Source organism: Cervus canadensis, chromosome 1, assembly GCF_019320065.1.
Source record: "Cervus canadensis isolate Bull #8, Minnesota chromosome 1, ASM1932006v1, whole genome shotgun sequence".
Taxonomy (NCBI): Eukaryota; Metazoa; Chordata; class Mammalia; order Artiodactyla; family Cervidae; genus Cervus; species Cervus canadensis.
In genome coordinates, this window is record NC_057386.1 from 120626116 (window position 1) to 120640299 (window position 14184).

General features: G+C 52.2%; 1 protein-coding gene across 6 annotated transcripts in view; it reads right to left on the minus strand.

Moving 5' to 3' along the window:
* NOS1 (nitric oxide synthase 1) overlaps positions 1-14184 on the minus strand; it is a 197232-nt gene that overhangs the window by 88074 nt on the left and 94974 nt on the right. For 5 of the 6 annotated variants that reach the window (XM_043440047.1, XM_043439998.1, XM_043440009.1 and 2 more), the window contains one exon: positions 9378-10532. In XM_043440047.1, coding sequence (XP_043295982.1) covers positions 9378-10102 — 725 coding nt within the window. In that variant the 5' untranslated portion in view covers positions 10103-10532. Of the gene's footprint in view, positions 1-9377; positions 10533-12709; positions 12732-14184 lie in introns of those variants that run through there. The other variant, XM_043440038.1, reaches the window with a different exon arrangement.

The window sequence follows — 14184 nt, forward strand, 5'->3', positions numbered from 1 at the left end:
TATATGTTTTCAGATTCCTTTCTATTACAGGTTATTATAAGATATTAAGTATAGTTTCCTGTGTTATGCAGTACAACCTTGCTTTTTTTAAAAAACTATTTTCTATACAGTAGTGTGCAAATGTTAACCCCACACTCTTAATTTATCTCCCCCTTCCGCTAGATAAATTTGTTTCCTATATCTATGAGTCTATTTCTGTTTTGTAAATAAGTTCATTTGTATCATTTTTTCAGATTCCACACATAAGTGGTATTATATGGTATTTGTCTTTGTCTGACTGACTTCACTCAGTACGATATTCTCTAGGTCTATCCATGTTGCTGCAAATGGCATTATTTCATTCTTTTTTATGGCTGAGAAATTGCCCATTGAGCTATTATGTCTTGTTTACAGAGCCTAGGGATTTGGGAATTCTCTGCTTCCTTTCCAGACTCCCACCTTCCATCATTCTTAGCCCCGGCCTCCGCTCTCCTCTCTTCCCAGGGAGCACACTATGTCCACTCCTACATCTATCCTTGCCCTCCCTGGAATGCCCTTTCATCTCCCCTCTGTTAAAAGTCAACTCCTACTCACTGTTACAAGGCCCATTTCACACACCACCTCTCCTGGGAGTTAAATAAGATCATGCTTGTAAAATGCCTAGTATACAGTCAGCTCTGACCAAACATGAACTGTATGTGATCCCTGGGTCAGGAAGATCCCCTGGAGAAGAGAATGGCTACCTATTCCAGTATTCTTGCCTGGAGAATCCCATGGAGAGAGGAACCTACTGGGCTACAGTCCACGGGGTTGCAAACAGTTGGACACCACTGAGCAACTAACATTTAACTTGTGGTGATTGAAGTCCAGAGAGATTAGGTAACTTGTCAAGATCATACCACCAGTGAGAAGCAAAGGACGTTTTGCAATCAAATGTCTCTTTCTCGCTGCCTTCCTCATTGAGAATCACTGAGAACAGGGCTTGGGGGGGGGGCATTTGATTGGATTTCACACTCACGAAGAACCTCAAATTTAGATATCGAATGTTTCCCCCCAAATGAGGTGGTGGTAGGTAGGTAGTTAGTGAATGTGTTTATCCACTAAATGCAATTTTGGTAACTCCGGGTTATCATTTCTTCATTTAAGTTAATACACTGGGAGCCCACAGATGGAGGTAGATGGGGCCTGGCTTGACTTCTGAGAAGCCTGAATGGTGACTCTCCTTGGCCAGTTACTTTTGAGTCTTGGTCCTGCCCAGCTGCCTGAGGGATCTTGGTTTAGATCAGAAATTCTCAGCCTGTAACTACTGGAATTTGGGTTCAGATAATTCTTTATAGTGGGGGCTGCCCTGTGCATTGGAGAATGTTTAACAGCATCCTTGGTCTCTCCTCACTAGACATCAGTAACATCTCTATCACCAGCTGTGACAAATGAAAACATCCCAGGACGTCGATCAATGTCCCCATGGGGAGGGGAGGAACTAGACTCCTCCCTATTGAGAAGCAGGGCTTAGCTTCAATCAAGGACCCCAAACCCATGCTTCCCAGCTCTCCCATCCTTGACCCATACCCACCCGGGGGTCTATGAGGATTTATTTACTAGCTGTCCCTTGTTCCCAGACGAGACTGAGGAACCTGCCTTTGCTCAGCGGCTCCCACATCTGCTTGGTGTTCTTATTCCCCTGAAAAGACATCCTCCAGTGAATCTGGCATTGTGGCAGACCAGCAAGGCCAGAGCCATCATGTGGTCAAGCTTGGTGGTTCTCAAACGTCAGGATGCATCAGAATCAATTGAGGGGCTTGTTAAAATTTCCCCTAGCCCATCTCCGGAGAGTCTGAAATAGTGGGAAGCCTGGACTCTGCATTGTCAAAAGCACCCACATCAGCCAGAGACAGCTGTGAAGACCTCTTTCCCTGGGAGAACTCTGGGCTAGACGCATGCAGTGAGCAGCCAGGTGCCCTCCTGGCTAGAAGCGCCGCCCGCCCCCAGCTCTTCTCCCCTCCGGCCCCCGCCTTAGTGTGAGGCCCTCCCTCCTACCTGGCGAGCATCTTCTGTGCTTCTTGGCAAGAACTAAACTAAAGCCCTTTCCTTCCACTTCACTAGTTGGATCCTCATACTCAAGCCAAGAGTCGGTCTAGCATCTCTAAACCTTCTGAGGATCTTTGCCAGATCCTTTCAACCGAGGCTCCCTGATCTCTCAGGCATGGGGATGGGGGTCCCAGGCTGGACTCCACAGGCAGTCTGCACGTGTATCGGCTGGCCCCATGCTGACCACCAATCTCCCCCGACCAAGGACCCAGGATGGGGAGCAGGTGGGCCAGGCCTGGGTGCAGGGCGCAGCCTGGAGGTGGGGGCCGCCCGCTCTGGCCCAACCAGGCGAGGAGGCCGCCGAGGAGCAGCTGGTCCTGGCAGGAAGCCCTGCCCGTGTCTCTCCGCAGACACCACGCTCTCTCCGACTCCCCCGCCTCGCCCTCCACACTCCAATGGTCTTTGGCTTCTGCTTCTACCTGGTTGCAGATTCTGAGAGCTGAGTCGAAGCAGGAAGATTTGGGGGGCTGTGCAAGCAGGTGTGGGGTCTCTGTGCAGCTTTCTTTCTAGATTCCATCATGTGGGAGTTGGGAGGGGTGGTTCTTGATAAAGGTACGCTCTTCAGAGCAGGAATTCCATGGTGAGCGCTGTAGCTGAGAAGTGAGGCAAGGGCCTCTGGGCTCAAAAACAACCATGACTCTCATTCCTAAGATCACAAAAGCTGGGCAGGATTCTCCAACTCATGTCTGTAGGTCCCAGGCTATGGGGGATGGGGCTGAATTTGGATCCCAGCTCCTGAGGCCGATTGTCTTACTGGGATGTGACTTCTTGCTAACAGCCCCTCTGATATATCTTTTTTTTTTTTGAGAGGCTGGGAATAGGTTTTAATGTAAAATATCTTGATTTATCTGTTTTGCCACAAATTCACTTTTTAAGAAAAAGTTTTTTTGGCTATGCCCCATGGCATGTGGGATCTTAATGCCCCGACCAGGGATTGAATCCACGTCCCTTGCATTGCAAGGTGGATTCTTAACCACTGAGCCACCAGGGAAGTTCCAAGGTGTGTTGTTTTAAGGCACCAAGGTTGTGGTCATACGTTAGCAGCCACAGGAATGATGGCGGATACAACGAGCGAGGGGGGGATGGTTGATGGTCCTGCCCCGGGGTCTATGTCTGACCTTACTGCTTATCACTCTCCTCCTACTTGCTACACTCAAGGCCTCCCAACCTCGTTCCTGCCTCAGGACCTTTGCTCCGGCTGTGTCCTCTGCCAGGAACACCCCTGCCTAGATTTTGCATGGTTCTGGCCTTGGTACAGATGCCTGCAGAGAGGTTTTCCCCAACCTTCCAATCTAACATGCTACCCAACCCCAAGCCACTTCTCTTGAAACCACTGTATTATCTCCTTCGCAGCACGTATCACTATCTAAAACGACTGCATGTGTCTATTTATTATTCCTTGCGTGTTGTCTATGAGATGACTCTGTAGTGGATCATCAGTGGATCCCCAGCTCTGAGGACAGTATCTGAGGCAGAATAGATGCTCCATAAATATCCAGTGACTGAGAGATGCTGAGAAACCATCAGTGACATGCAATTTGAGGTGAGTGAGCTTATTTCTCCTCCAGAATGAGGGGCTGGGTGCCCACCAGACCAGGTGGCAGGGACATCCATGGGAGGAGGGCACAGAGCAAGCACATTAACTGGTATAAATAGGGCCCCTGTCCCCTGCCTGGGAAAGAGTGCATGGTGTTGGGGGGCGGTGCTGGAAGTCACTCACACTCGAACGGTCAGGGTGAGCATGAAAAGTTGCTCCCAGATTCTGCATGATGGCAAAGTTATCAGAGTTAATTCCTGAGTTGAAAAATGCCCCCGAAAATAGAGAAAGAATTAAAAAAAACAGTAGAAAAGAAAAAATGAAAATGCCACCAGAGTGATCCACAGCCATGAGAAAGGTCAAGTGCAGCCTAGGAGGAGGGTCTCTAAGGCAGACAGTCCTGGCATCAGTGCTGACATTGGCTAATCTGAAGGTCATCTCTCTAGGGAGGCTGTCTTTAGTAGATGGCAACCTCAGGGCCTTGGTTTCCCCTCCAGTCTGAGAAAATACTCTGATATCCTCAGAAATTTGATGGCTAGTGGTTAAGGGCACTGTGGCCAACAGTGCCATCTACAAGCTTATTAGAGGTCAAGAACGTGGGCTTAGGCTCAAGTTCTGGCTTTGCTGCAGGCTGGCTGTGTGACCTGGCACAAGTGACTGCACCTCTCTGAGCCTTGGTTTCCTATCAGGAAAATGGGGTGCTATGTGCAGTAAGTGAATTACTTGATGTGAAAACCATAGCCTGGGGCCAGGCCCACCTGGAGTGCTCAGCAGAGGCTGGCTAACATGACGGGGATGAAACTCAGGCTTGTCACAGGAGGAGGCCCCCTCCCCACCAAAGAGCTGATTCTCTAGGGTTAAAATCAACTTCTGTTCCTCCAGCCACATTGGCTTGTCTGGTTTCTTTTTAAACTCTAGACACTCACTGTGAGATTTCTAGGTGGAACCTGGATAGAATCCTGTGGCGAGTGCTGTGTGACCCTGGGCAAGTTGCTTCACCTCTCTGAGCTTCAGTTCCTTCTTCTATAGGCGGGGGCTAGAACCACAGGTCCTACGTTGGGAGCTGCATTCATACAGGTTCTAAAGAGGTGACTGTTGTGAAGGTACTCCTATAAGTAAGCAAGGGAGGGCCCTGCAAGCGGATGAGGAGTTATCAGAGCGCAGGGCGAGGTGGCTGGCCGGCTGGTCCAGATGGATGCTGGACCGTGGACCTTGGCCTCTTTAGAACCCTCCTTCAGGGCAGCAAGCTGAGCAACCTGGATATCCTCTGATATGCAGCATTTTAAAGTGACCGCTCCCAAGTACAGAAGGCCCCGAATTCGCCGCCTCCCTTCCTGATCACCCTTCACCTGCTGTCACTGCCTGCCAGGGCCCCCTCCCTCCTCCTGGGATGAAAGGAGGAGAATGTGTCTCAAGTCAACATCACTTACCTCCCCAAACACGGGCTGACACCTCAAACAACAGGACAGGGGTGCCCCCTGAGGGAAAGGGACTAGCTGCAGCAGGGAATAAGTCCAGGTCCAAGAGGAAAGAAGGATGGAAGGAGGAAAATGAGGCCAAGAGAGCAGAGGAGTCAAGGTCGCTGCGGAGAACCAGTGATGGCCCAGCCTCTGCTCGGACCCAGAAGCCACGGATGCCGAGTGGGACCCGGATGTGGGGCTCTGGGCCCAGCGGGCTGCTGGCTACACTGTCACCCGGCAGCTAGGATGCATCTAGGATGCTGGTCTGACCCCACCCCCAAAAGCAGCCTGGATGGAAATGGGCCTGGGAGGATGAGTCATTTCCAGGCAGCCGTGTGTGCTGTGGTGCTTGAACATTCCCAGGCCAGCAGCCCCGAGATGGGCTCCGAACGACATGCTGCCTCTGGGGTTGCGTTTCCTGACTTGGGACACTGATTCATAACGAGACACTTATTTTAGCCGTGAGCAGACAGCTTTGCAATCTGTGGGGGCGCTTTCGAGGTTGTTACGACGATGGCCGATGTGTCTGACATCACAGTGGGAGGGAGGTGATGTCATGGGTGAGGGACACCCTGGCAACACAAATGACAAAGCCACTCAAGAGGAAGGGTCCTGACTGCCTTGCAAACTTTGGACATCTGCTTAGATTAAAAACAAAAATAAAAACATGAAACATGCTTCAATTTCTCAGCCAAAATCTCAATGTGGGTTTATGTATAAATTCAACTTTAAATTCTACTGAACTTGCAACTATTGGGAAATCAAAGACAGGACATCGTTTTACCAGGAATCATTCGCCATTTGGGAAAATCGCATCACCAAGGTGACGCTGTGTTGCAGGTGGTGTCTAAGTTGCCAACACAACACACCTGTGTCAATCTGCATCGTGTTTGCAGTGATTCTATCTTTAGGTGCCAACATGTGACATTCTGGTGGAGCCGTGCCTGTGCGCTGATATGTTAAATTACAGGCTCTTTTATTATAAATGACTTTTATGCTCTATCGCCTTTATTTTATCATTAGGGCATTATACTGATTTAAAAAATGTAAAGTGTGGGTAGGCTACATGCTCCATGAAGGAGCTTCTGGTTAGTGAAGGGGGCATTTCAAAATATTTGTTAAAAAAACAGAGTGAAGAGGGGGAGCTTTGCATCCAGCTATGGAGCCGGGGGGGAACACATGCTATTACATAATATTACTCATCCTTAGAGCCATTCATCTCAGTGGCTTTTGTGGAGGCACATACTTGCCCTGGGTCACTTTCTCCCAAAACGTATCTCTACCAAAGCAGTTTTTTCGGCTACTTGTGGTCAATCACACTGCAGGTGATGCTGGGTCCCTGGAAGGAGTTCCCTGATGGATGAGGGCAGCTGAGAGCTCAGATGTCACCTCCTGAGGTGGGAAATGGGTCTGTGGGAGCAGCACCCCCGGGCAGACGGGTCTATCTCTCCCTCATTCTTGGGGACACAAAGGCTGCTTCCCCGAGGTGGTGTTTGGAGAGGCCCCTTGGGGCCTGGCTACCAAATGAGCTCCCATTAAAGTTCATGGGACTCAAGGACCTCATCCCAGCCTGGGGCCCTGTCCGCAGCCTTTATGTCCTAGACTGCAGGCTAGGAGAGGGTATTTGCTAGTATTTGCTCCTTGGATGGAGCATGCAGCTCCCACCTATAGAAGGGACTTCTCTACTTCATAACTGGAGAGTCAGACTCCGGGGCTGGGGTGGGGCTGAAACAGAGCCCTTGGGGTTCTGAGGCTCACACCCCACGCCTAGTTGAGAATCAGAACCAAGCATACGGGACATTAGACCCAGGGGCTCCACTGGCATGCAAGGTGAGATGGTCCTATTCATGGTCTCACTCCTGCTTCTGCAAGAGGCGGTGCTGAGGATGGGCGGGGCACGTATAGGATTCGGCGGGGAGAGGCCATGCCCAGGAGCCTCTGAGGACGGGCACTTCTGATGCCGCCTAGAAAAGAAGGCCAGTGATTGATTCTGGAGTCTCTAGCTGCCTTAGAACTCAAGCCCACGGGGTGAGACTTGGGAGTGCCCATTGGCTGCCCAGAAACTACCTCACGGCTACACCCGCCATCTCCACCGAGTATGTCACAGGGGACATGTCACATGGGGACCCCTGGGAAGTGGGTTCTAGCCTGGAGCGGGGGGGTGGCTCCTGTGCTGGTTGTGGGAGGATGAGATGCCAGGTCACTGCCACGGGGAGAACCCTGAGGATGTGATCCTGGCCTCCAGCTCTGGAAATGGACATGAGGCCACTGGGGACCCCCAAATCATCTGTCCCACCAAGAGGGTCACACCACGCCCTGTGTACGGGGCCTAAGTCTCTCTGTCTCTCGTGGAGATGGGACCAGGGTAGGGCAGAGACACCAGGGTGTCTGTGGGGAGCTCGCAGGAGAGAGGAGGAGTGGGTGGGAGGCGGGAGCTGGGCGGGCAGGGGGTGCCCTCTGTCGCCCTCTGCACAGGCCTTCCGACAGAGCCTCCATGTTCCTCCTTGGGGGTCTTGCTGGCATTGGCTCAGTTTTTGGCCAGGCGTGAGATGCTGGAAAAGCCCCAGGATGCAATGGTGGCCAGGGTGGGCTTCCACAGACGGGGGTGCACAGTGGGCGGTCTGGGGGCTGCCGTGCCAGGACTGGGTCCCTTGAAGGCACAAGTGCACCTCAGGACCTTGGCACCTGCCGTTCCCTCTGCCTGGATGCCCCCCCCGCTGCAGCTGTGAGCCTCCCCCGCCCCTTTCTCCGGGTCCTCCCATGTTGCCTTCCTAGTGTGACCTGCCAGCTTCCCACCTGCAATGTTACCCTCCCCAACACTTCCTAGCCCTTCCCCGATCTATTTATCTCCTCAGCACATATGACTAATGATTTACAGCGCTAACATCTCGCTTCTTCTTTGGCTTCCCCACTGCACTGCAAGCTCCCCAAGTCAGGGAGTTTGTCTATTTCAGTCACCCCCCCAGAGGACTTGTCCTTGTCTAGTCCAGGGCCCAGAAGAGTACCTGCACAGAGCAGATCCTCTGTGAACACTTCCTATATGAATACAGGCAGGGGCCTGGGAGCTAGTCAATTCAGGTCCCCACAGGATTTCCCAGTGACCTCTGAATGCCCTTGGGACTCTCAGGGGTCCTTGAGAAGAGGACTGGGAAAGCTTGGCCTGGATTTCTGGGGACCTCAGGCCAGAGCCTCCCTCTGTGGCTCACAGGATCTGCCTAGTAACATTGTGGGCTGTAGTGTCAGTGCTAGACCTTAGAGGGGAGTGGAAGAAGGCAGAGAGAAAACCTGCCTCCCTCCATGCGTGTGTTTGCTCAGTTGCTCAGTTGTGACCAACTCTTTGCGATCTTTTGGACTGCAGCCTGCCAGACTCCTCTATTCATGGGATTTTTCAGGCAGGGATACTGGAGTGGGTTGCCATTTTCCTACTCCAGGGGATCTTCCCAACCCAAGATCGAACTCGTGTCTCCTGGGTCTCCTATTTCCCCACCACCTGGCCCATCTGCTCCTCACCGACTGTGCAGCCGCCCTCCTCCCCCAGAGGGTCAGAAAATGCCAATCCGGCAAATACAGCGGGGCTGGTACCCAGTTCTGTTCTGTTTTTTTTTTTTTTTAATTTTTTGGCCATACCACTCAGCATGTGGGATCTTAGTTTCCTGACCAGGCATTGAGCCTGTGGCCCCTGCAGGGGAAGAATGGGGCCCTAACCACTGGACCCCCAGGGAAGTCTTTCATACCCTGTACCCTGTTCTTCAACTGCTGGCCTTAGCTTCCATGTAATCGGAGCAATGCCAGTGTTTTGGGGAGTGGGCACTAATTCTCTACTTTGTCTCCAGTTTCTCTCTTTTGACGTTTTCTTGCCCTGGATGGGCTGCCCCCAGAAGAGAGCCAGTTTGGGCTGAGGGTCGCCCAGCACCCAGCTCTTCCTCTCTCTCCCCAGATTCTCAGCATCCATCCACACCCAGGTCGGCCATGCCCAGGCGCCTCTCCTTATGCAGTGACCTCAGGGAAGGCTGCACCATCTGAGCCTCAGTCTTCTCACTTTTGAAATGTGGATTGCAAAAATACCCACCTTGTGGGGGTGCTGGAAGATGGGGCCTCAGCTACCATGGTTATGAGCTCTGGGTTTCATGGCAAGAGGTACGCACTAGACATGCCCATTGCATTTCGCAATGGCAATTTCCAGGGCAAGAGGCAAGGGGGGTTAAGCGGGTGTATGTGTGCTCAGATGCCTGAGACACTCAGCTTGGCTCCCGGGCTGTGAGACTGAGTTGCCACACATGCTTGCGTACAACACACGTACCCCAGGAGCTTACCTGTCCACCTGGATTTCCACGTCCTTGGTCTCTGTCTTGGCAGGTCCCCCTCCGTTGATCGCTCTGCCCCCACTGGTGAGAAGGTTCAGGACAGGCTCTATCTCTTTGAGCAGTTTATTGTTCTCCCCGCTGGCCTGGAGGGTGACCCTGGCACTTTTCTTGGCAGGGTCCTGGCCTGGGGGCTTGGCAGCCAGGCCATTGGCATGGGCGAGTGAGCCGGCTTCCTGCCCTGGGTCTGGCGCATGCTGGGGCCCATTGCCGGGACCTGTGGCCCCGTCCACCGCCAGTGTCTGCTCTCTGCCGGCTGATGCTTGGTGGGACAGGTCAACGGCTGCCGTGGGGGGACCCAGGGGCCGGGTCACCCGGATGGTCTTGGGGGTCCCATCCCCGGTGAAGGTGGTTTCCAGGTGCGTGGTGAAGCCCTCAGGGCCCCTGAGGATGAGAACCACGTGGGTCTCGGAGGCAATCCCCCTGAGTACCTCCAGGGCGCTGTCGTAGCTCAGGTCCACCAAGGGCTGGCCGTTGACGGCGAGAATGATGTCCCCGGCCTGGATGAGGCCGCTCTGCTCCGCGGCGCCCCCTCGGATCAGGTCAGAGACAATCACAGGTGGCTTGTTCACCCTCTCCTTCACCAGGAACCCCAGGCCCCCCACTTTGCGCTTGAAGAGGCGGACAGAAATGACGTTGGGTTGGATCTGCTGAACGCTGAACATGTGGCTCTCCATGGTGTCTAGTGTCCAAGGGTCCACAGACCTCAAAACGGGTCAGGCCAAGGCCAGGTCCCCAGGAGCGGCCGGGCTTCAGGCTGCGCCGGGAGGAGCCGGGGGGCTGGCGCTGCAGGGCTGGAGCCCAGACGGGGAGCTGCTCTCCGGCTGGTCTTCTGTGCCTCTGACGTCAACTCGGCGTCACTCGCTCATTGCTGTCGGGCCGTTGGTGGCATGATTTCCTGCGTCTGCCTCCTTCCTTGGTCTCTAAGGAAGCGTTGGTTGATCAGGCAGACGTCAGGGGAAGCGGTGGGATGAGTCCCTATGCCACAGGTCAGGCGGATCCGGGAGGAGATGTGTCTGGTGGCTGTGCCTAGGGGTGACGCATGCTAGCGCGGACTACCCACTGGGCATCGCCAGCCTGTTAGAGGCAGATCCGATCCAGGGCTTCCTGAGGTCAAGAGAAGGAACAAGGGAGGGGAGGAAAAGGATTAAAAAAAAAAAGAGATGGATGTGGGACGCCCAAGACCACCTTTAAAACTAACATGGGAAACGCAGCCAACTGAGAGTCTAGCCATAAAATGCTCTGGAGCTCCGAAGACAACCTAGACACAAAATTCTTCTTCCTCTGGGGCGGGGGGCGGGGGGGGGGGTGGGCAGGCACACTCGCAGGTGGCTGCATATTGCTTGGTTTCATTTCCATGATCAAAGCCCTGTGACAGCGGGGGGCTCCTTGGGGAAACCACTGAGGAGTCAGCCCCAGAAATTAAATGGCAAGAACCCTAAGACCTCTCATCTTTTTTTCACTGGAAGAGGTCAGCGCTCCAACCCTGTCATGCAGCCTTTGCCTCTCTGCTTTTTGCAATATTTTTCCATCCTCAGGTCAGGAGCTTGACCGACAAGGACTGTGGGGTGTGGGGCTCTCCATTCCCACCACTCCCAAAGCCCCCAATGCAAACCCATCAACAGGAAATGATGTCACCTTCTACAGAACCATGGATGAGGGAGGTCAGCTGGACTTTAGGACCATCATTTTTGTAATGATTCACTTATTTCAGGTTCAAAAGGACAGACTTGGCCACACTCCATCCCATGATAAGCCAAAATTGGTATAATAAATACCAAAGACACAGGCCCACGTCAAACTCTGGAGGGCATTTGTGTATCACAGACATCTGAAATCCTAACAGAGAAACATTAGGAGGTGTGGACTGTGTCCCCCTAGGGTTAGATAAACACAGAGCTGGTGTGCAACAAATATTTGTGGAACAAGAAAAATCCCAAAAGACAGCGAACACTCATTGAGTGCATATGTTCGTACAGTGTATTTTTTTCCTCCTTTGATCTTCACAGTTCACCCTTCAACAGACGAGAAGACTGAAGCTTGGGAAGGTTCAGTGACTTGTCCAAGGTCAGGTGGAGAAGGATGGTGGTGGGAGGACTTGAACTCAGATCTGCTCCATTCTTGAGTCTGAGCTTTTAAACACTCTAGTTTTTAACAATTTATAATCTAGTGACTTTTGCGACTCCCACCAGCTTCACCAGACTCAGAGAAGCGGTTGGAGTGCCGAAGGACCACAGGGAGGCCAACTGAAGATGCTGTAGCCCAGGTGAGGTGTGTGCACCCATGGCATGGGCCCAGGGAGCAGCTATGGAAGCACATCTTATGTGTCTGGATTGGGGCAGGTGACCTGTGGGTTACGGGTGGAGTGGGGCAGGGTGGGAGGTAGCAGAAATCCCTTCATCTCTTTTCCTACCCCCCAGCTCCAGCCTCCATTTCCTCTCTGCCCCGGCACCCCTTGCCGTCAGCATCCTCAAAACTCCTTCGCCCAAGGAGGGAGCCCTTATCTGCTGCTACTGACAAAGCGACACTCCCTTGTTTCCCTTTTAGCAACTTTCCGGGGTCACCCCAGGGCTGAGGCAGCCGATAAACTCCTGCTGCCTCTGAAAGCAGGGGGTGGGTGAGGATAACTCCCCCTGCACCCCGAGAAAGAGGCACTACCTCCCAGATCCCCCTCAAGGGAGGGTGGTGGTTAGCAAGTTCAGCCTCTCCCTTTTGCAGCTTGCATTATGTAACTCCGCCAGCCCCTCTGTGTGGGTGAGGGAGTCATGAATACCCAGACCCAGCCTGGGCTGCTCTCTCCATCTGGCGTCGCTGTGTGTGTGTGTGTGTGTGTGTGTGTCTGTGTATTCATGCATCGCCCTCCTGCTGTGTCATTTCTCTGCTGTGTGAGCCTGTGTGGCCCATGTGGCCCGTGTGTTGACAGGCTGAGAGTCTTTCGGCATCTTGCTGCTGGCCTTCTGGCCTGCAGAGAAAACCGGCCCGAACTGCTATGTCCTTCCTCACTGGGGAGGATTGGTCCACCTCCCTACCCGCCCCCACCCTGGGCTCTGGTTTCCTTAACTCTCCCGGAGCTCTCATGGTACCCATTTCTTCCGGGTACCAAACCCAGGATGCTCATTGTTGAGTTGAAGGCAGAGACAGCTGGGACCTCCAAATCTCTTGGGTGTTCTAGTTTGGCATTGGGCTCCATTTTTTAATTCAAGAAGGGACTTGACGGTGAGCTCTTCGGGAGGTAGGGGCCCCCAGCTTGCTTCTACCCCATACTGGCTTCAGCCAGAACTTACCAAAGGGACCTTCCTGGTGGCTCAGTGGTAAAGAATCCACCTGCCAATGCAGATGACATGGGTTAATCCCTGATCTGGGGAGATCCCGTGGGCCGTAGAACAACTAAGCCCGTACACCACCACTACTGAGTCTGTGCTCTAGAGCCTGGGAACCACAACTACTGAGCCCATAGGCCACAATTACCGAAGCCTGCTTGCCCTGGAGCCCCGGTGCTCTGCAGCAAGAGAGCCGCCACAATGAGAAGCCTGCATCGCAACTAGAGAGTAGCCCCCACTCCTCACAACTAGAGAAAAGCCCGCACAGCAACAAAGACCCAACACAACCAAAAATAAATAAAATTATTAAGAAAAATAACTAATTGAGACATTGCATTAAAAAAAAAAACACTGCATTAAAAAATAAATGCTGAAAAAAAAAAAAAAGCTGGAGAGGGTGTGGAGAAAAGGGAATGCTCTTGCACTGTTGGTGGGAATGTAAATTGATACAGCCACTATGGAAGACAGTATGGACAGTTCTTAAAAACCTAGGAATAAAACCATCACATGACCCAGCAATCCCACTCCTAGGCACATACCCTGAGGGAACCAAAATTGAAAGAGACAAATGCATTCCATTGTTCACTGCAGCACTATTTACAATAGTTGGGACATGGAAGCAACCTAGAAGTCCATTGACAGATGAATGGATAAAGAAGATGTGGTGCATATACACAATGGCTTCCCAGGTGGCTCAGTGGTAAAGAATCCGCCCACCAGTGCAGGAGATGGAGAAGACATGGGTTCGATCCCTGGGTCAGGAAGATCCCCTGGAGGAGGAAACGGCAACCCACTCCAGTATTCTTGCCTGGGAAATTCCGTGAGCAGAGGAGCCTGGCGAGCTATATCCATGGGGTCGCAAACAAGTTGGACATGACTGAGCGACATGGAATATCACTCAGCCATAAAAAGGAACTCATGTGAGTGAGTTCTAATGAGGTGGATGAACCTAGAACCTATTATACAGAGTGACGTGAGTCAGAAAGAGAAAGATAAATAGCATATTCTAACGCATATGTATGGAATCTAGAAAAATGGTACTGAAGAATTTATTTACAGGGCAACAATGGAGAAACAGACATAGAGAACAGACTTATGGACATGAGGAGAGGGGAGGAGAGGGTGAGATGTATGGAGAGTAACATGGAAACTTACATCACTCTATGTAAAATGGATAGCCAATGGGAATTTGCTGCATGGCTCAGCAAACTCAAACAGGGGGTCTGTATCAACCTAGAGCGTTGGGGTGGGGAGGAAGATGAGAGGGAGGTTCAAAAGGGAGGGGATATATGTACACCTATGGCTGATTCATGTTGAGGTTTGACAGAAAACAACAAAATTCTGTAGAGCCATGATCCTTCAATAAAAAATAAATAAGAAAAACACAACTTACTAAAGGACAGAGCTGGGACTTGGCTTAAGAAAAAAGAAATAAGGCA